At 39.4% G+C, this 18,133-nt stretch overlaps 3 protein-coding genes across 5 annotated transcripts; all 3 read left to right on the plus strand.

The window, feature by feature from the left end:
• The first annotated feature begins 155 nt into the window (after nt 1-155).
• LOC117488343 (dehydrogenase/reductase SDR family member 1-like) lies at nt 156-4,052 on the plus strand. Its single transcript, XM_034137172.1, has 9 exons — nt 156-334; nt 966-1,114; nt 1,640-1,783; nt 2,273-2,352; nt 2,564-2,696; nt 2,800-2,943; nt 3,034-3,103; nt 3,263-3,343; nt 3,437-4,052. The coding sequence occupies exons 2-9, from the start codon at nt 971-973 to the stop codon at nt 3,571-3,573; spliced, it is 933 nt and encodes a 310-aa protein (XP_033993063.1). The 5' UTR covers nt 156-334; nt 966-970; the 3' UTR covers nt 3,574-4,052.
• Nucleotides 4,053-6,619: 2,567 nt separating this feature from the next.
• On the plus strand, nt 6,620-11,698 carry dhrs1 (dehydrogenase/reductase (SDR family) member 1). The gene is made up of 9 exons (XM_034138297.1): nt 6,620-6,819; nt 7,463-7,611; nt 8,336-8,479; nt 8,969-9,048; nt 10,200-10,332; nt 10,436-10,579; nt 10,669-10,738; nt 10,898-10,978; nt 11,072-11,698. The coding sequence occupies exons 2-9, from the start codon at nt 7,468-7,470 to the stop codon at nt 11,206-11,208; spliced, it is 933 nt and encodes a 310-aa protein (XP_033994188.1). The 5' UTR covers nt 6,620-6,819; nt 7,463-7,467; the 3' UTR covers nt 11,209-11,698.
• Nucleotides 11,699-13,003: 1,305 nt separating this feature from the next.
• Nucleotides 13,004-17,981, plus strand: homeza (homeobox and leucine zipper encoding a). 3 transcript variants are annotated; one of them, XM_034137857.1, is made up of 3 exons: nt 13,005-13,463; nt 14,212-14,314; nt 14,701-17,981. In XM_034137857.1, the coding sequence occupies exon 3, from the start codon at nt 14,728-14,730 to the stop codon at nt 16,705-16,707; it is 1,980 nt and encodes a 659-aa protein (XP_033993748.1). In that variant the 5' UTR covers nt 13,005-13,463; nt 14,212-14,314; nt 14,701-14,727; the 3' UTR covers nt 16,708-17,981. The 3 variants fall into 3 exon arrangements, with proteins under 3 accessions (XP_033993750.1, XP_033993748.1, XP_033993749.1); XM_034137858.1 differs by having other exon boundaries at nt 14,222-14,314; XM_034137859.1 differs by lacking the exon at nt 14,212-14,314 and having other exon boundaries at nt 13,004-13,463.
• Nucleotides 17,982-18,133: the final 152 nt, after the last annotated feature.

An 18,133-nucleotide genomic window follows, 5' to 3' on the forward strand; every position in this document is an offset into this window, starting at 1 on the left:
TTAACGAAATATTTGCCACACAGGTTTAATTGCCTAAAATTCAGGCAAAGCGAAGCCGGAAGTAAGTGCAAGTGAATCCTCAGATAACCTCTCCACTCTCTGCTCATTCTGGCGTATTCTCGCGATACTATGCTAGACATTGATCCCGTCTTCGTAGCTGTAACTGTCCCATAACATCGCTCATAGTTGCAGCCTGAGGCACTATCAGTAGGAAATAAAAACTGCAACACACAACAGCCGTGATATTTGTAGCGAAACGTTTCCTGGTAACTTTGCTCCGAGTAAATATCATTGGTTCTTGAGAAACTATTCCCCACGTTTTCTGTGGAATAAGGTAGGCTTTCTGATTTATTTTATGCCATTTCTTTTTTATTCTAGAGATTTTAAAGTTCACAATATACAATATATGGTGTGTGTTATAACAGCAGTCTCGCCACTGTTTTGTAATAATATCGACGACACGTCAGTTTCTCCTGAAATAATTGCTCTTCGACTTACGTTATCACATTATTTTTGTTATAATAAGGACAAGAACGTCCTCGTGAATAGCAAAATCGTTATTAAAAATGTATTGTTTCCTAATATTGTTCTGGTTATGAAACGTGTACTTACCTTCTTTAACAGTTTCGTTATTTACTATTGTGCACGCACTTTTAAAATGATGTGAGTTATAATTGTTGAACCTGTTGCCGATAAATCATGATCACTTTTTGTCATATCTGTGTCATTGCACTTTGCACACCTAATGCTGAGTAACAGTGACTGGGTCAAATTCACTTGTGAAATAGCTCCTTTAGATTTCAAGTGAACTCTGGACAACTCCCACTAACCATGTTGCAATTCTTCTAAGCTCCAGTTGACCTCTGGTTATATTTAAATGAGGTCTATTAACCTTAAGTAGTCTTAGATTACATGGTGTATTTGATCTTAGTGCTTATTGTATGTCATGGTCCTTTCTCCCACAGGGAAAATGTCCTTGTCTGGCTGGGTGTGTTTAGTAACTGGTGCCTCCAGAGGCATTGGCCAGGGCATCGCCCTCCAGCTGTCTGAGGCAGGAGCCACAGTCTACATCACAGGGCGGCAGGAGGACACTCTGAAACAAACCGCTGCACAGGTGACAACTTGAGCATGAATTTCCAAAAAGGGCTGTATTAGAAAGCTAGGCAGCGAGGCAAAAGTAATGGGCATTATCCCAACTCTTGCTGACATATGGTGCCATCAATTTGTGACCCATAGGCCAAGCCTTCCCTAAATGATGGTCCCTATACTATTGTGCACTCTGATATTCCCTAAACATCTAATATGCAGGCTACTGCTACGATATATTATGGTCAGCAACTCCAAATATCAGCCTGTAGATAAGGCAACAGTTTAAACAAACCACTAACTATGTTTTGAATTCTGGAGCAGCCATTTGTGTGTCGAGCACTAACTGAACGTTACTAAAACAAACCGTGCTTGTTCAGAAACAACAACTGATAAGTTGCATCTTTATTGTCAGTTAGTGCCGCAAGTTCAACGTTTGTTTCCGTCATTGGCTGTCTAGAAATATTTATGACTTAGAAAACATTGCACCTGAAATATTGCAGTCAGGATAAGTATCCAATGTTCACAACGGATGTGTTTGTTTTCGACACAGGTTAAGGAGAGGGGCGGAAACTGTGTGCCAGTTATCTGCGATTCCACGAATGACAAAGAAATTGAAGACCTGTTTGAGAGGATCAAGCGTGAGCAGAATGGCAGGCTGGATATCCTGGTCAACAATGCCTATGCTGGAGTGCATGTAGGTGTACAAAACTGACATGAAACACCACTTCATGTATCGTATACTTGAACAAGAGACAATCTTGAATGGGATCGCACCAAATTGGATCACGGTTGTAAAATAGTGGGAGCCTATGGCCTTTTTCTACTATGTATTTCTGGCATTCTTGCTGGAACGAAATCCATTTCAAACAAATCTTTCATTTTGATCCCAACATCACACCTGTAGATTTCCGTGACTGTGTCATGCATGGTTATAACGACATTAGGGTGACAAACAAAGACTGAAAAACATCTGGCAAAGAACTCGAAACCAATTAAGTGGTTGTTCCGGCTACACTAGTTGTCACTATGACCACATTTTACCCATGACACACACACAATACCAGCGTTGCTGTAGCAGATGCCAAAAACTTGTGGAACACTTGACAACTTTAAACAGCACCAACCATAAAATGCCCACTATGTGACCTTTTTATCGGAACTTTAAAATGATGTGTTATTCCAGGCGATCTTCGGGAACATGGGGAAGAAGTTTTGGGAAACCGATCCAACCATTTGGGATTCCATAAACAATACAGGCCTCAGGTAAGCTTTGTATGTCTAATGTGTCAAATGAGTCATACCCTCCAGTCTAGTGACAATTTCCCAGACATCAGCTGTTACTCAATGTGTTTGTGTCTCTTATTCGTTTTGAGTTCAGCATTAATGCATTGCCAGTAGAAGCTCAGAAAATATACAAAGTGTGATTCAAAAATGTTTTGATTGATTCTTATTCATTTCATCATTTATCTGGCAGAGGACACTATTTCTTCTCAGTTCATGCATCCCGGATGATGGTGGCTCAAGGTCAGGGTTTGATCGTCACCATTTCTTCCATGGGAGGGCTGCGGTATCTCTTCAATGTGCCATACGGTGTTGGTAAAGCAGCTGTAAGTTCTCATTTAGACCTAGATTATGTTAACATAAATACATCTGCTGTGTAAATTGGTCAGTGTCATAAAAAACGATTTTGGTTTTGTGGTTTGTTTCCAGTGTGACAGGTTGGCAGCAGACATGGCTGTTGAGCTGAAAAGTAGGGGAGTTGCTTCTGTCAGTCTGTGGCCCGGAGCGATACAAACAGAGTTGGTTTCTCAGCTCATATTGGAGAAAGAAACCTCAGAGGGTGCAGATTCCAAGGTAGACTCTTTAAAGCAAATCGTTGGTATGCCAATCCATATTGGCTTCTTTGAGATTTTTTTAAATATCTGTATTCTATTTTGCTCAAAGATCAAAGATGTATTTACCAATGGAGAAACAACAGAATTCAGTGGGATGTGCATTGTCAACCTGGCAAAAGGTAGGACAATATCGGATGGTACATATGAGATAAGGAACGCTGTGCATATATCATATTTGCACATGCTGTAACATGCATTCTTGAAAACATTTACTGGTTCGACTGATTTGGTTTGAGTTTTGTTCATTTGCATACTTTTGATTTCTTTCCTGCCTGAAGATAAAAGCCTGATGTCTCTGAGTGGGAAAGTACTCCTCACATGTGACCTGGCAAGACGCTATGGGTTTCAAGATGTTGATGGTAAGTTTGTATCAGCTGTGTTGTTTTTGATTTGAACTTACTTTGACATACAGCCCCCTGATTATAATATATTGTTCCTCTGTTTATTTCCAGGAAGGAGTGTAACTGATTACACTTCCCTAAAATTCCTCCTGACCAAGGTCCCATATCTCTCCTGGCTGTCAGTCGTTACGCCTTCATTCCTACACCTGCCACGCTTTGTGCTCACCCTGGCTAGTAACCGGTTCTAAACATTTCCTATATCTGTACTGAAGTCGCAGTATAATGTTTCCATTACATACAACTGCAAGCTCCCAGCTAACAGGAGTTATTTTTGTCACTATGTAGAAATATAAATGTACTCTTACTTGATTAATGCAATGAAGGTATTTCTATGAAGTTTGAGGTAGATATGAAGAACACTCAAGCATATTTCCTGAATTGACACTATTGTCAGTTTTGGGTGAAGGCAAAAAAAGAAAGAAAAGTGAAATCATTATCATTTCTAAGTATGTATTTTTTAAAGAGGTATACAAAACCCTAACTATATAACGATTATATTTACTATAAAGACATGTACATGTATAAATGTTTTTTTTTGTGGTTATTATACTGACAACAATATTTTTTAGCATTTGATTGTTATATTTCAATTAAATGTGTAAACGTTTAACACTACTTTTACTACAACTACGTATTTGACCACCTTATAACAACTGATTTAATAAAGATATTTCATTTTCTGTTGTTTTCTTTTCCCATTCCTTATTGTGAAATATCAAACCAATAGCATGTTCAAACTGATGTGACCAATTTAAAAAAAGACATCTTTCATAAAAATGGTTAAACCCCTTCAGATTTTGAAACAGTTTGTAATTTTCTATAATTAAGCAGAAATAATTAGCTAAATGTACTGACTGATATATTTATAATACAGTTGCCTTCTTTTCACTGACAGAATATCATGTCTGAAGCTGATATGAATTCAGCATCTTGCTCAAGGACACATTATCACTGGAAGAGGTTTGATTGTTTGATTATATCTTGTGCATAAAACAACAAAAATCCAACTTCCTAATCGTTGTTTTGGTGATACATTAGGAATTGATACAGAGCAATACCCATGGTTGGAAAGATACATATTACAAGTCCCCCAGTACAATTTTAAATGGTTCTACTGATTTAAATGTTAACATTATGTTTATTCTTTTACTAAACTGTTCCATTTCATTTTCTAAAAGGTATATTTCTCAATAATTTAAATGCTTTAGTGAATTGTTGGCTCAAAAGTAGCTTGTTGTTATGTAGTTGTTTCTTTTTTAATTTAAATTGTAATGTTTTCTATGTTGCAGCACACACACACACACACACACACACACACACACACACACACACACACACACACACACACACACACACCACACACACACACACACACACACACACACACACACACACACACACACACACACACACACACACACACACACACACATTCTTAATTGCTGTTACAATAAAATACTTTCAATACAAATCCTTATGACTCATTTGGCTTGATTCTAAGTGAACGGGTCAATTTGACCCTGAACAGAAGAGGTGTCTGGTCTCTATTTATCAACATCAACCAAATGGAAAAAAAGTTGGAAAATTTTAAAAGTAATTTAAAAAATGTTATGTTATGGAAAACTAATGTATTTTATATCAAGGTTTTTCCAATGTAAAAAAGAAAATAGAAAAATGTGTTTGAATGTATATGTTTTGTGAAAAACGAGTGACTTATTCTAAAGGAACCATGATCTGTGAGAGGTGAATAACACAATTGCACTAAATATTGATTTCATTGATAGTAATAAAAGGTACAAACTATGAACAAAAGAAAATCTGGATTTTGGGGCTTCTGACTATTTTTGGATAATTAAACATGCACTGGGTCAAATTGACCCACGAATATTATTGCTGTTCCAAAAAACGAATATAACAGGAGGGTTAACCAATCACCAACTGGCTTTACAAAACAACAGGGAACAGAATTCTGTTACACCTGAGAGACTTGAAAAAACCTTTTCCAACTATTGACCTCACTTTTATGCAAAATATTTATGCCAGACAAGCTAATATTACACATACTAATGTGCCAACAGATAGATTTGGAACAACAAAATGGAACCATAATTAGTTACACATTATAGCAGAGAAATACATCCCTCTGGATCAGTTCCTTAATTAATATTTATCAGATTCATATCGGCTATGTAAATGACTGCATGTGCAGCATAGTGTTAGAAAAGTGAAGTATTACCAGTGCAGTGTTCTTTTATGGTAATACAACAGCAACCCCAACATGCGGGGAAGACCCCAAAAATGCAGCTTTTCCTCCGTATCAAAGGCACCCTTATTGATTCTTTCTACTTGGCTACTGTTAAACAAATAGGCCCTGAACTACACATACACTGCACGCCTCGAGGACCCTGAGGGAAGATAGTGGCCGACCCCTCCCTGGACACAAACTGTTTACCCCCCTCCCCTCTGGCAGGACGCGCTCCATCAGGAACAAAATCTCTCGCCACCTGAACAGTTTCTTCCCCTCTGCTACTGGCCTGATTAACAAGGAACAGGACCCCCATGGACACTGACTTTTGATCTACCCCAGAAAAACATTATGCATTACATTAATGCACATCACATCATGCGAACAACAGTTTGTTTTTTCTTTTTGTAAATCCTGTACATGTTGTACATTTCTTCTCCACACTACCTAGTTTAAATCAGCACAGCTCTCCACTCTAAATACAGTATAGTATTTGTCATGTGTAAATACTGTTAATTTGTTAAACAATTCTTTTTAAATAGCTGTCATAACAGTCCTATTTTGTTTTGCTACGTATTGTTCTTTCTGTGTCTCTGTATGCACCACATACACTAAAGCAAATTCCTCTTATTGTTAAACCTAATTGATAATAAAACCGATTCTGAATCTTCACAAAGACTCTATCGCCATCGTGTGTTGAATGTTTAAAATATACCAAAGACAACATCAAACATGATATAGTTCACATTCAAAACTACACCACAACAGCCTATAACAATCTACGACATAAAATCGGAGTTTTACTTATCAGGACAGTAGATTTTGTGTAAAACACGACAACAACGATTGTTTATTTTAACGAAATATTTGCCATACAGGTTTAATTGTCTAAAATTCAGGCAAAGCGAAGCCGGAAGTAAGTGCAAGTGAATCATCAGATAACCTCTCAACTCTCTGCTCATTCTGGCGTATTCTCGCGATACTATGCTAGACATTGATCCCGTCTTCGTAGCTGTAACTGTCCCATAACATCGCTCATAGTTGCAGCCTGAGGCACTATCAGTAGGAAATAAAAACTGCAACACACAACAGCCGTGATATTTGTAGCGAAACGTTTCCTGGTAACTTTGCTCCGAGTAAATATCATTGGTTCTTGAGAAACTATTCCCCACGTTTTCTGTGGAATAAGGTAGGCTTTCTGATTTATTTTATGCCATTTCTTTTTTATTCTAGAGATTTTAAAGTTCACAATATACAATATATGGTGTGTGTTATAACAGCAGTCTCGCCACTGTTTTGTAATAATATCGACGACACGTCAGTTTCTCCTGAAATAATTGCTCTTCGACTTACGTTATCACATTATTTTTGTTATAATAAGGACAAGAACGTCCTCGTGAATAGCAAAATCGTTATTAAAAATGTATTGTTTCCTAATATTGTTCTGGTTATGAAACGTGTACTTACCTTCTTTAACAGTTTCGTTATTTACTATTGTGCACGCACTTTTAAAATGATGTGAGTTATAATTGTTGAACCTGTTGCCGATAAATCATGATCACTTTTTGTCATATCTGTGTCATTGCACTTTGCACACCTAATGCTGAGTAACAGTGACTGGGTCAAATTCACTTGTGAAATAGCTCCTTTAGATTTCAAGTGAACTCTGGACACTGGGTGCAATAACTCCCACTAACCATGTTGCAATTCTTCTAAGCTCCAGTTGACCTCTGGTTATATTTAAATGAGGTCTATTAACCTTAAGTAGTCTTAGATTACATGGTGTATTTGATCTTAGTGCTTATTGTATGTCATGGTCCTTTCTCCCACAGGGAAAATGTCCTTGTCTGGCTGGGTGTGTTTAGTAACTGGTGCCTCCAGAGGCATTGGCCGGGGCATCGCCCTCCAGCTGTCTGAGGCAGGAGCCACAGTCTACATCACAGGGCGGCAGGAGGACACTCTGAAACAAACCGCTGCACAGGTGACAACTTGAGCATGAATTTCCAAAAAGGGCTGTATTAGAAAGCTAGGCAGCGAGGCAAAAGTAATGGGCATTATCCCAACTCTTGCTGACATATGGTGCCATCAATTTGTGACCCATAGGCCAAACCTTCCCTAAATGATGGTCCCTATACTATTGTGCACTCTGATATTCCCTAAACATCTAATATGCAGGCTACTGCTACGATATATTATGGTCAGCAACTCCAAATATCAGCCTGTAGATAAGGCAACAGTTTAAACAAACCACTAACTATGTTTTGAATTCTGGAGCAGCCATTTGTGTGTCGAGCACTAACTGAACGTTACTAAAACAAACCGTGCTTGTTCAGAAACAACAACTGATAAGTTGCATCTTTATTGTCAGTTAGTGCCGCAAGTTCAACGTTTGTTTCCGTCATTGGCTGTCTAGAAATATTTATGTTTGTACATTACCATAGGTGGCTCTGCATTACCATTGTTAATCTTCAGGGCAACAATATTTAGTAAGTTTACACTGTCTAAGGTGACTATGTGCCCGGTATGCTCTTATTGGTTAGCTGGCCAGCTTTGTTGTGATTGGTCAACCGCTTAGAGATGTCTCGCCCCTTAGCCTATCACTCGCTACCTAGGCTGGCGGATGACTTAGAAAACATTGCACCTGAAATATTGCAGTCAGGATAAGTATCCAATGTTCACAACGGATGTGTTTGTTTTCGACACAGGTTAAGGAGAGGGGCGGAAACTGTGTGCCAGTTATCTGCGATTCCACGAATGACAAAGAAATTGAAGACCTGTTTGAGAGGATCAAGCGTGAGCAGAATGGCAGGCTGGATATCCTGGTCAACAATGCCTATGCTGGAGTGCATGTAGGTGTACAAAACTGACATGAAACACCACTTCATGTATCGTATACTTGAACAAGAGACAATCTTGAATGGGATCGCACCAAATTGGATCACGGTTGTAAAATAGTGGGAGCCTATGGCCTTTTTCTACTATGTATTTCTGGCATTCTTGCTGGAACGAAATCCATTTCAAACAAATCTTTCATTTTGATCCCAACATCACACCTGTAGATTTCCGTGACTGTGTCATGCATGGTTATAACGACATTAGGGTGACAAACAAAGACTGAAAAACATCTGGCAAAGAACTCGAAACCAATTAAGTGGTTGTTCCGGCTACACTAGTTGTCACTATGACCACATTTTACCCATGACACACACACAATACCAGCGTTGCTGTAGCAGATGCCAAAAACTTGTGGAACACTTGACAACTTTAAACAGCACCAACCATAAAATGCCCACTATGTGACCTTTTTATCGGAACTTTAAAATGATGTGTTATTCCAGGCGATCTTCGGGAACATGGGGAAGAAGTTTTGGGAAACCGATCCAACCATTTGGGATTCCATAAACAATACAGGCCTCAGGTAAGCTTTGTATGTCTAATGCAGCGTTTCTCAAAGTGTGGGGTCCGCCCCACTGGTGGGGCGCAGAATGGACGCGATGAACGGGAGATTATTTTATTTATTTTGGACCTCAGGCCGGAATCTAACCTGGGTCCTCGCGGGCGGTAGTGGACTGTTACAGCCGGAGACTCGCAACGGCGGTGGACTTTCACAGTGCCGCTGCGCCGGAGCCTCGCAACGGCAGGTGTTTGCGGTGGCGGTACCGGCGCAGCGGCACTGTGAAAGTCCACGGCCCACCTATGCCAGAGCCAGCAGCCCACCAACGGCAGCGGCCCACTGGGAAAAGTCCCGAATCTCCCGATGGCCAATCCGAGCCTGCTCACACACACAACTGAAACCAAAATCATTTACAAACATATGTAAAAATCTCTCATATACACATATGAAATGCACTCACACACACATATGAAATCCAAAGTTATTCACATATACATGTGAAACGCTCTCATATAGGCTACACATGTGAAACACACTCACACACACACATGAAATACACTCATATACACGTATGAAATGCTCTCACACACACACACGAAACACTGCTTTTATTTATATGATTTTATTTGTTATTATTGACTGATGTTATTTGTTATAAGATGTAGAACTTGACGTTATTTAAATAAATTTGACAATTTTAAGCTTGGCCTATCACAATTGCATAGTAGGCCCTTTTTCTATATTTTTGGAACTCAGCCCATTTGAGGCAAGGATTGACAGCATTGCACTTTTATTTTCTCTATTTCTGAACTGTTATTTGTTATTGATTTTCTGTTTTTGAACTGATGTTATTTGTTATAGATATATTGTTATATTGTTATAGAATGATACATTTGATCATTTTAAGCTTGGCCTACCATTTTATTGGAGCGACGAGGGAGAGGTGGGGAATGACAGAAAAGGTTTGAGAACCACTGGTCTAATGTGTCAAATGAGTCATACCCTCCAGTCTAGTGACAATTTCCCAGACATCAGCTGTTACTCAATGTGTTTGTGTCTCTTATTCGTTTTGAGTTCAGCATTAATGCATTGCCAGTAGAAGCTCAGAAAATATACAAAGTGTGATTCAAAAATGTTTTGATTGATTCTTATTCATTTCATCATTTATCTGGCAGAGGACACTATTTCTTCTCAGTTCATGCATCCCGGATGATGGTGGCTCAAGGTCAGGGTTTGATCGTCACCATTTCTTCCATGGGAGGGCTGCGGTATCTCTTCAATGTGCCATACGGTGTTGGTAAAGCAGCTGTAAGTTCTCATTTAGACCTAGATTATGTTAACATAAATACATCTGCTGTGTAAATTGGTCAGTGTCATAAAAAACGATTTTGGTATTGTGGTTTGTTTCCAGTGTGACAGGTTGGCAGCAGACATGGCTGTTGAGCTGAAAAGTAGGGGAGTTGCTTCTGTCAGTCTGTGGCCCGGAGCGGTACAAACAGAGTTGGTTTCTCAGCTCATATTGGAGAAAGAAACCCCAGAGGGTGCAGATTCCAAGGTAGACTCTTTAAAGCAAATCGTTGGTATGCCAATCCATATTGGCTTCTTTGAGATTTTTAAAATATCTGTATTCTATTTTGCTCAAAGATCAAAGATGTGTTTATCAATGGAGAAACTACAGAATTGAGTGGGATGTGCATTGTCAACCTGGCAAAAGGTAGGACAATATCGGATGGTACATATGAGATAAGGAACGCTGTGCATATATCATATTTGCACATGCTGTAACATGCATTCTTGAAAACATTTACTGGTTCGACTGATTTGGTTTGAGTTTTGTTCATTTGCATACTTTTGATTTCTTTCCTGCCTGAAGATAAAAGCCTGATGTCTCTGAGTGGGAAAGTACTCCTCACATGTGACCTGGCAAGACGCTATGGGTTTCAAGATGTTGATGGTAAGTTTGTATCAGCTGTGTTGTTTTTGATTTGAACTTACTTTGACATACAGCCCCCTGATTATAATATATTGTTCCTCTGTTTATTTCCAGGAAGGAGTGTAACTGATTACACTTCCCTAAAATTCCTCCTGACCCAGGTCCCATATCTCTCCTGGCTGTCAGTCGTTACGCCTTCATTCCTACACCTGCCACGCTTTGTGCTCACCCTGGCTAGTAACCGGTTCTAAACATTTCCTATATCTGTACTGAAGTCGCAGTATAATGTTTCCATTACATACAACTGCAAGCTCCCAGCTAACAGGAGTTATTTTTGTCACTATGTAGAAATATAAATGTACTCTTACTTGATTAATGCAATGAAGGTATTTCTATGAAGTTTGAGGTAGATATGAAGAACACTCAAGCATATTTCCTGAATTGACACTATTGTCAGTTTTGGGTGAAGGCAAAAAATAAATAAATGTGAAATCATTATCATTTCTAAGTATGTATTTTTAAAGAGGTATACAAAACCCTAACTATATAACGATTATATTTACTACAAAGACATGTACATGTATAAATGTTTTTTTTTGTGGTTATTATACTGACAACAATATTTTTTAGCATTTGATTGTTATATTTCAATTAAATGTTTAAACGTTTAACACTACTTTTACTACAACTACGTATTTGACCACCTTATAACAACTGATTTAATAAAGATATTTCATTTTCTGTTTTCTTTTCCCATTCCTTATTGTGAAATATCAAACCAATAGCATGTTCAAACTGATGTGACCAATTAAAAAAAAATACATCTTTCACAAAAATGGTTAAACCCCTTCAGATTTTGAAACAGTTTGTAATTTTCTATAATTAAGCAGAAATAATTAGCTAAATGTACTGACTGATATATTTATAATACAGTTGCCTTCTTTTCACTGACAGAATATCATGTCTGAAGCTGATATGAATTCAGCATCTTGCTCAAGGACACATTATCACTGGAAGAGGTTTGATTGTTTGATTATATCTTGTGCATAAAACAACAAAAATCCAACTTCCTAATCGTTGTTTTGGTGATACATTAGGAATTGATACAGAGCAATACCCATGGTTGTAAAGATACATATTACAAGTCCCCCAGTACAATTTTAAATGGTTCTACTGATTTAAATGTTAACATTATGTTTATTCTTTTACTAAACTGTTCCATTTCATTTTCTAAAAGGTATATTTCTCAATAATTTAAATGCTTTAGTGAATTGTTGGCTCAAAAGTAGCTTGTTGTTATGTAGTTGTTTCTTTTTTAATTTAAATTGTAATGTTTTCTATGTTGCAGCACACACACACACACACACACACACACACACACACACACACACACACACACACACACACACACACGTTCTTAATTGCTGTTACAATAAAATACTTTCAATACAAATCCTTATGACTCATTTGGCTTGATTCTAAGTGAACGGGTCAATTTGACCCTGAACAGAAGAGGTGTCTGGTCTCTATTTATCAACATCAACCAAATGGAAAAAAAGTTGGAACATTTTAAAAGTAATTTAAAAAATGTTATGTTATGCAAAGCTAATGTATTTTATATCAAGGTTTTTCCAATGTAAAAAAGAAAATAGAAAAATGTGTTTCACACACATGAAAATAATGTTTTCTATGTTGCAAAAAAAATGCCCACATTTCCAGAATATGGTGTTTTCAGTTGTGTCAATGGCCCTGGACTAATATTTTATAAGCACTATAAGTTTGGTCTAAGGGCCCTTAGAAATCTTGGGAAAGGCTACAATGGATACATTTAAAACATTTCACTATTGTTATCAATGCTCTAAGTTAGGACAGTAGTAGATGAATTAATGTAATATTTGAAATTAAAAACTATGATGAGACTCGGTTGAAAATCATTTTTGTGGAGGGGGGGGGGGTTGACGTGAAACTCTTTAGCCTACTGCCACGGATTTATTATACAGGCGCCTCCTCCCTCCAATCCACGGTCTGCTCTCCCAGACTGGCACACCCACCCCGCCGTCACTGTGGGAGAGTCAGTTGGGCCTTTCTGGGCTTCCTGGTCCTCAGCTCCGCCTCGCCTCGATCTGACCGGACAGCGAAAACACTTCTCAGTTAAAGAACAAAAGCAACAACGGATGGACCGAGGAGGACGAAGTAACGACGACTCAAACTGAGACCTAAATCTCCCGGATTGAGAGATTTGTGCGCCATACGACCGACGACTGAACTCCTGCGAAAAGGCGACAAACTTGGTCGCCTCGCATCTTTGTATCCCGACAGTAATCCATCGAGGTGCTTGATAAATAAGACAAGGGTCAAACCGACAGACGGACGGCATTGTTTCCCTGGTCTTCCCCTAAACTTCGGCCATAAAGGAACGGAGTGGCAGAGGGGAAACTCCGGGTTTCTTCTCGTGTCTTTACGCTGAAACGGACCAAGGAGATAACGGGTTATTTTGGCATTTTCGGTAAGTTTATTTGTATGTTTCACTGAAGCGTGTCTGACGCCGAAGTGCGCCTGTGCAGTGTGAAGCGTTTTAGTTAGTACGCCATAAAGGGGGAGACACTGGGCTGCTTTTGTGATGGACACCGAAAGCAACTTTTATAGCTTTTTTCTTAACGCTAAAACAAAGATAATACGTTTAAACTCGTACAGTGCTGTGAGGAAACACATGAAACACGGAGGAGGCCACTCCATGATCTCACCCCCGTGGGTTTCAATGTGTCACGAATGACTAATACAGTGGTTTCACAATTGTTTGCTAATGTTTTTTTGTACATTTCGAACATTTCTTACGTGACTCAAGCGACCTTAATCGTCAGCCATGTCGTGACCTAACTGAATGGGCATTTTCCTCTGATGTTTCAAATAAAGAATATCACAAATAAAGGCAATGCTACATAGTTACTTGTAAGAAACGGTACCATAAGTAGTTACAAACCCCTATTCATATAATAAAGTAATGACTGAAATGGGACAAAAAGGTTATTTATAAAAAGTTTCCGAATCACAATTCCTTTTATTGATCCTTCTATGAAAGTGACATTTCACTGCATAATGTGTTTTTGTGATAGCTTAACACCTGTTGCTAAATAAATGAATACATGTATATTCAATTAGTATTTCAAACCATTTTTCAGAATGAAAACAAACAAATTAACTTGGTGTTTGATACTGTTTAAGTACTGTGAGTGTGACTAATCCAACTCATTTAGTCTTCCACAGGTTTCTCTTGTGGTATCTTGCCATTGTGAAGAGGCTACACTCGTATTTCGGGACTGAGAACTTGGGAGTGGAACAAAGGCCGACTGGGAAGGGGTGAGAAAGTAGACTGTGATGGATTTCTCACAGATCCCCACGCACACCACCCTTTGCGACCAATCCCCCCACTCACACAAAACAAAAGTCAGGCACTACACTTTGGGGGAGGGGAACCCAGTCTCAACAGTGTATACGACAAGTTTCGCTGGGAGTTCAGAATAAGAAGTGCAAAGTAGGGGGGAGGGGGTAACCAGCTGTCAGATAATTGACTTTGAGAATGAATGAGACCCAAAAGTCCTGAAAACATCATAGTCTATACTTTCTGCTACATTTCTTAGCATACATGTTTAATCCCCCCACAGTGATCCCATCTATGAAGTAAAAACTGTTTGTCAACTAAAAAAAACATCAAAGACTAAATCATTGTTTTGTTTTTTTTTTAGGTGAAAGAGCCTATTTTGACATCCCAGATGGCGAACTACAGTGAACATAATGGCAAAAATGGACTATTTATGGGCATGAAGGGGCCTTTTGAAGGAAAAGCAACAAAGACAGAATGTGAAGTAAAACTTGTACCCAAACGCCCCTCCAAGGATTTGCGCCACTCTGCCAGCTCAGCTGAAAACGAGAGTGGCGTGGCTAGTTTCACCACAAACCACAACTCTGTTGTGTGCCTGCCTCTAGTGTCAGAGGGACTGAAACTGGTGTGGACACAGTCGGATCAAACCCGTGAACTTGACACAATCCCAGAGCTGGTCCAAGCCTTTAACTTATTTCCATACCCATCATCCTGTGAGGTAACCACTCTGGCCCGGGTATGTGCCTTGCCACTGGACAAAGTAAAGGTGTGGTTCATGGTGCAGAGAATTAAATATGGTATCAGCTGGTCTTCAGAAGAAATCGAGGAGACACGTCAAAAGCTGGCAGTGCCTGATCTTTGTGATGACTATACTGAAACAAACGAGGAAGCCAAAATGAAAAGCAAGAGCAGCAGTTCTGAGGAATTGGTAATTGAGGATAAGGATATCAATGAAGTAAAGGGGGCCATCTGTAGCCCCCAGAAGAAGAAACCAAAGTGTGAGTCACCAGATTCCTATAAACCAGCCAAGCCCAATGTCCCGTTTTTCAGCTCCTCCCTCCCCCCTCCTCAGGATTCATACTTCTACCGCCCACCAGCAGACACGCCAGCAGGTATAGCAGCTGATGTCTCCCTTGACCTTTCAGAGTCATCTTCACGACAGCACCGCCATGGGCGCTACAAAAAGTCTAAAGTTCAGCTCGCTGCCCTTCGGAAAAGCTTTTTGAGAGAGAATTGGCCTGCGGAGGTAGAGCTTAGACGTTTGCAGGAAGAAACGGGGCTGAGCCGTAACGACATTCGGAAATGGTTCAGTGACAGCCGGTACCAGCTACGGGTTGGTAGAGGAAGCCTAGCTGCAGCACAGAATCACTCTCAAAACACTGGAGGTAAACAAGATCAAGAAATTCAACCTATCCCACTTATCACACAAACGACTAGTCAACTGGACGGTGTGAAGGGTCAGGACGGAGCCCGTGGAAATGGGATAAGAAATTCACATTTCTTTCAGACCTTCTTAACAAACAGCCTTGAAGCATTTGGGGAGAGGGTCCTTGAGGCAGAAGGGTATGAAGTTATGGAGGAGCTTTCTGGTGATGGGGACAGTTTGAAAGACGAGGAACAAAATGAAGAGCAACCATTGCAGCTGACAAAGACCTGCAAGATTGAGCCAGATGTTCCACAGGAACCATCAGGTATATTAAAATGCTCTCCCTACTCTTCCCCCTCTGGAAGCCCACCACTGACTGCCTCGCCTCATAAACCGCTTTCAAACAACAACAGCACATCAAAGAAGTCAGCCCACTCAGCCAAAGCCAGTCCCGCACAAACACCTTCAAAGGCTCCCTTATCCACATCCCCTGCCCTCACTCCAGCTGGGCGACCAAGAAAGACCAAGGAGCAGTTGGATATGTTAAAGCAGCACTTCTTACGCTGCCAGTGGCCCAAGAGTGAAGATTATACAGAACTTGTGAAGCTTACAGGTTTACCCCGGGCAGATGTCATTCAGTGGTTTGGGGACACGCGGTATGCCGTTAAAAACGGCCAGCTACGCTGGGTGAAGGGCGTCCGCGATCAGTTCTTGGCAGAGCTTGCAGCCCAGCAAAGTAGCAGTGGTTTAACTAACGGAAATGGCTCTGGGACATCTGCTCGGGCTGGGGGTGGCCGCAAACGAAAATCACAAGCAAATGCAACAAGTGCAGATTCCCCTGATATCCAGCCATTGCTGACATATTACCTTTCAACAGGCAAACTACATGAAAAAGACCTTGACACTCTATGCAAGAAATCAAAAATGAGCTACCAGCAAGTGCGAGATTGGTTTGCGGGTCAGGATACGGGAGGGACTGAACAAGAACCCATTGCTGCTGATTAAGACCATGGAACCAAACATTTCTAAAAGGTGTTGGTGTGCTCCTTGCATCCTTTGCACCAACAAGCATATATACTACTTTGGTTTAAATTGCTTTAATTTGGCAGGTTTGTACCATCCCGTCTTCCCAGCACAATCCCAAAGTGAGCTTTGAGTTTTTATATATGCTGAATTTCCTGCTTTTCCTAATATATTTGGACATGAGTTATAATTGTGCTGCCTCTGTTGCTGTAAATAGGACAGTAACTTGTACACTGGTTTGCTATATTTTTTTGAGCTAATTATTTTTTGTCTGGATATCACTACTACAGAGTTTTTAGTATGCTATTGTAGCAGTTTAATTTAAACTGCTTGTACCTTTGGTATCTGACTAAAGCAGTAACTGCTCCAGAAAAATGTCTATGTTGATACATTTGTTAAAAGGTCACTGTGTTTAATCATTCCTTTACAGCCAATAATTCCTTGTCGAGAAAAGCACACTGGACATGATCACTTTAAATTGACATCTTGCACTTTGGTTTTAGAGGCTGCTGCCATATTCATAACATCCAATTTGTTCACAGAATGTTATTTGAACCCTTAACACTGAAAGTAATAAACATGCCTTTTACAAAACAGTATGATACATCTAATTGTACTTATGTCTGACAAACATTCCCCGATTCTCTTTTACACTGCTATAAAACCTGATTTACTGTTTGTAAACTCTGTAATTTGCATTCAACTGCACCTTTCAACAGTAATTAGAAAAGCAACAATCACATCAACATTATACAGATGTCAGAATTGCCAACTTCAATTCTCTTTTTTCTCAGTAATTTATCAGTCAGTATTTTTATGTCTATTTTGTCTTAATAGCTGTAGGGTGTTTATACGTTTATACTTGATGGACAGATACAATAATAGATGGGCGTCCACGTACTGTATAAGTAGCAATAGAATTGAATCCAAAGAAAAACACCAACAAATACTATACATTTTGGTAATCAGTTCAGAGAAACTCCACACTCTGTTAGTAGCCCTCCAGTGGTTGAAGTGGGTTTTTAATGGTGTCAGTTAGCTCAATAGAAATATCTGGTTAAAGTTTAGATTACAATAAAGTTGATCAAGCAGTGTCACTTTGTCATTGTATTAGTAATGAAGCATTAATGCATGTGTCATGCTGGTGGAAAATGTCCACAACGCTTAGTGTCTTCCATGTATTTCATCCAGTTTAAAATGTCTCATTTGCACAATTGTGTCACTGGAAACCAGTAAAGGATTTGCCTTTCTATTCATGTGTGTGAGCAATGTTGTTTTGTGTGCTGTAATGACACCAACTGATCCTGACGGATAAAATTTATTTTTTCATCAATGTAAACTACAAGCAAAAGCAATTTGTAGAAACACATAAAATTGTACTGCCAGTAAACAAACGGTCAATCAATAA

The sequence above is a fragment of the Trematomus bernacchii genome, unplaced genomic scaffold (genome assembly GCF_902827165.1).
Source record: "Trematomus bernacchii unplaced genomic scaffold, fTreBer1.1, whole genome shotgun sequence".
Taxonomy (NCBI): Eukaryota; Metazoa; Chordata; class Actinopteri; order Perciformes; family Nototheniidae; genus Trematomus; species Trematomus bernacchii.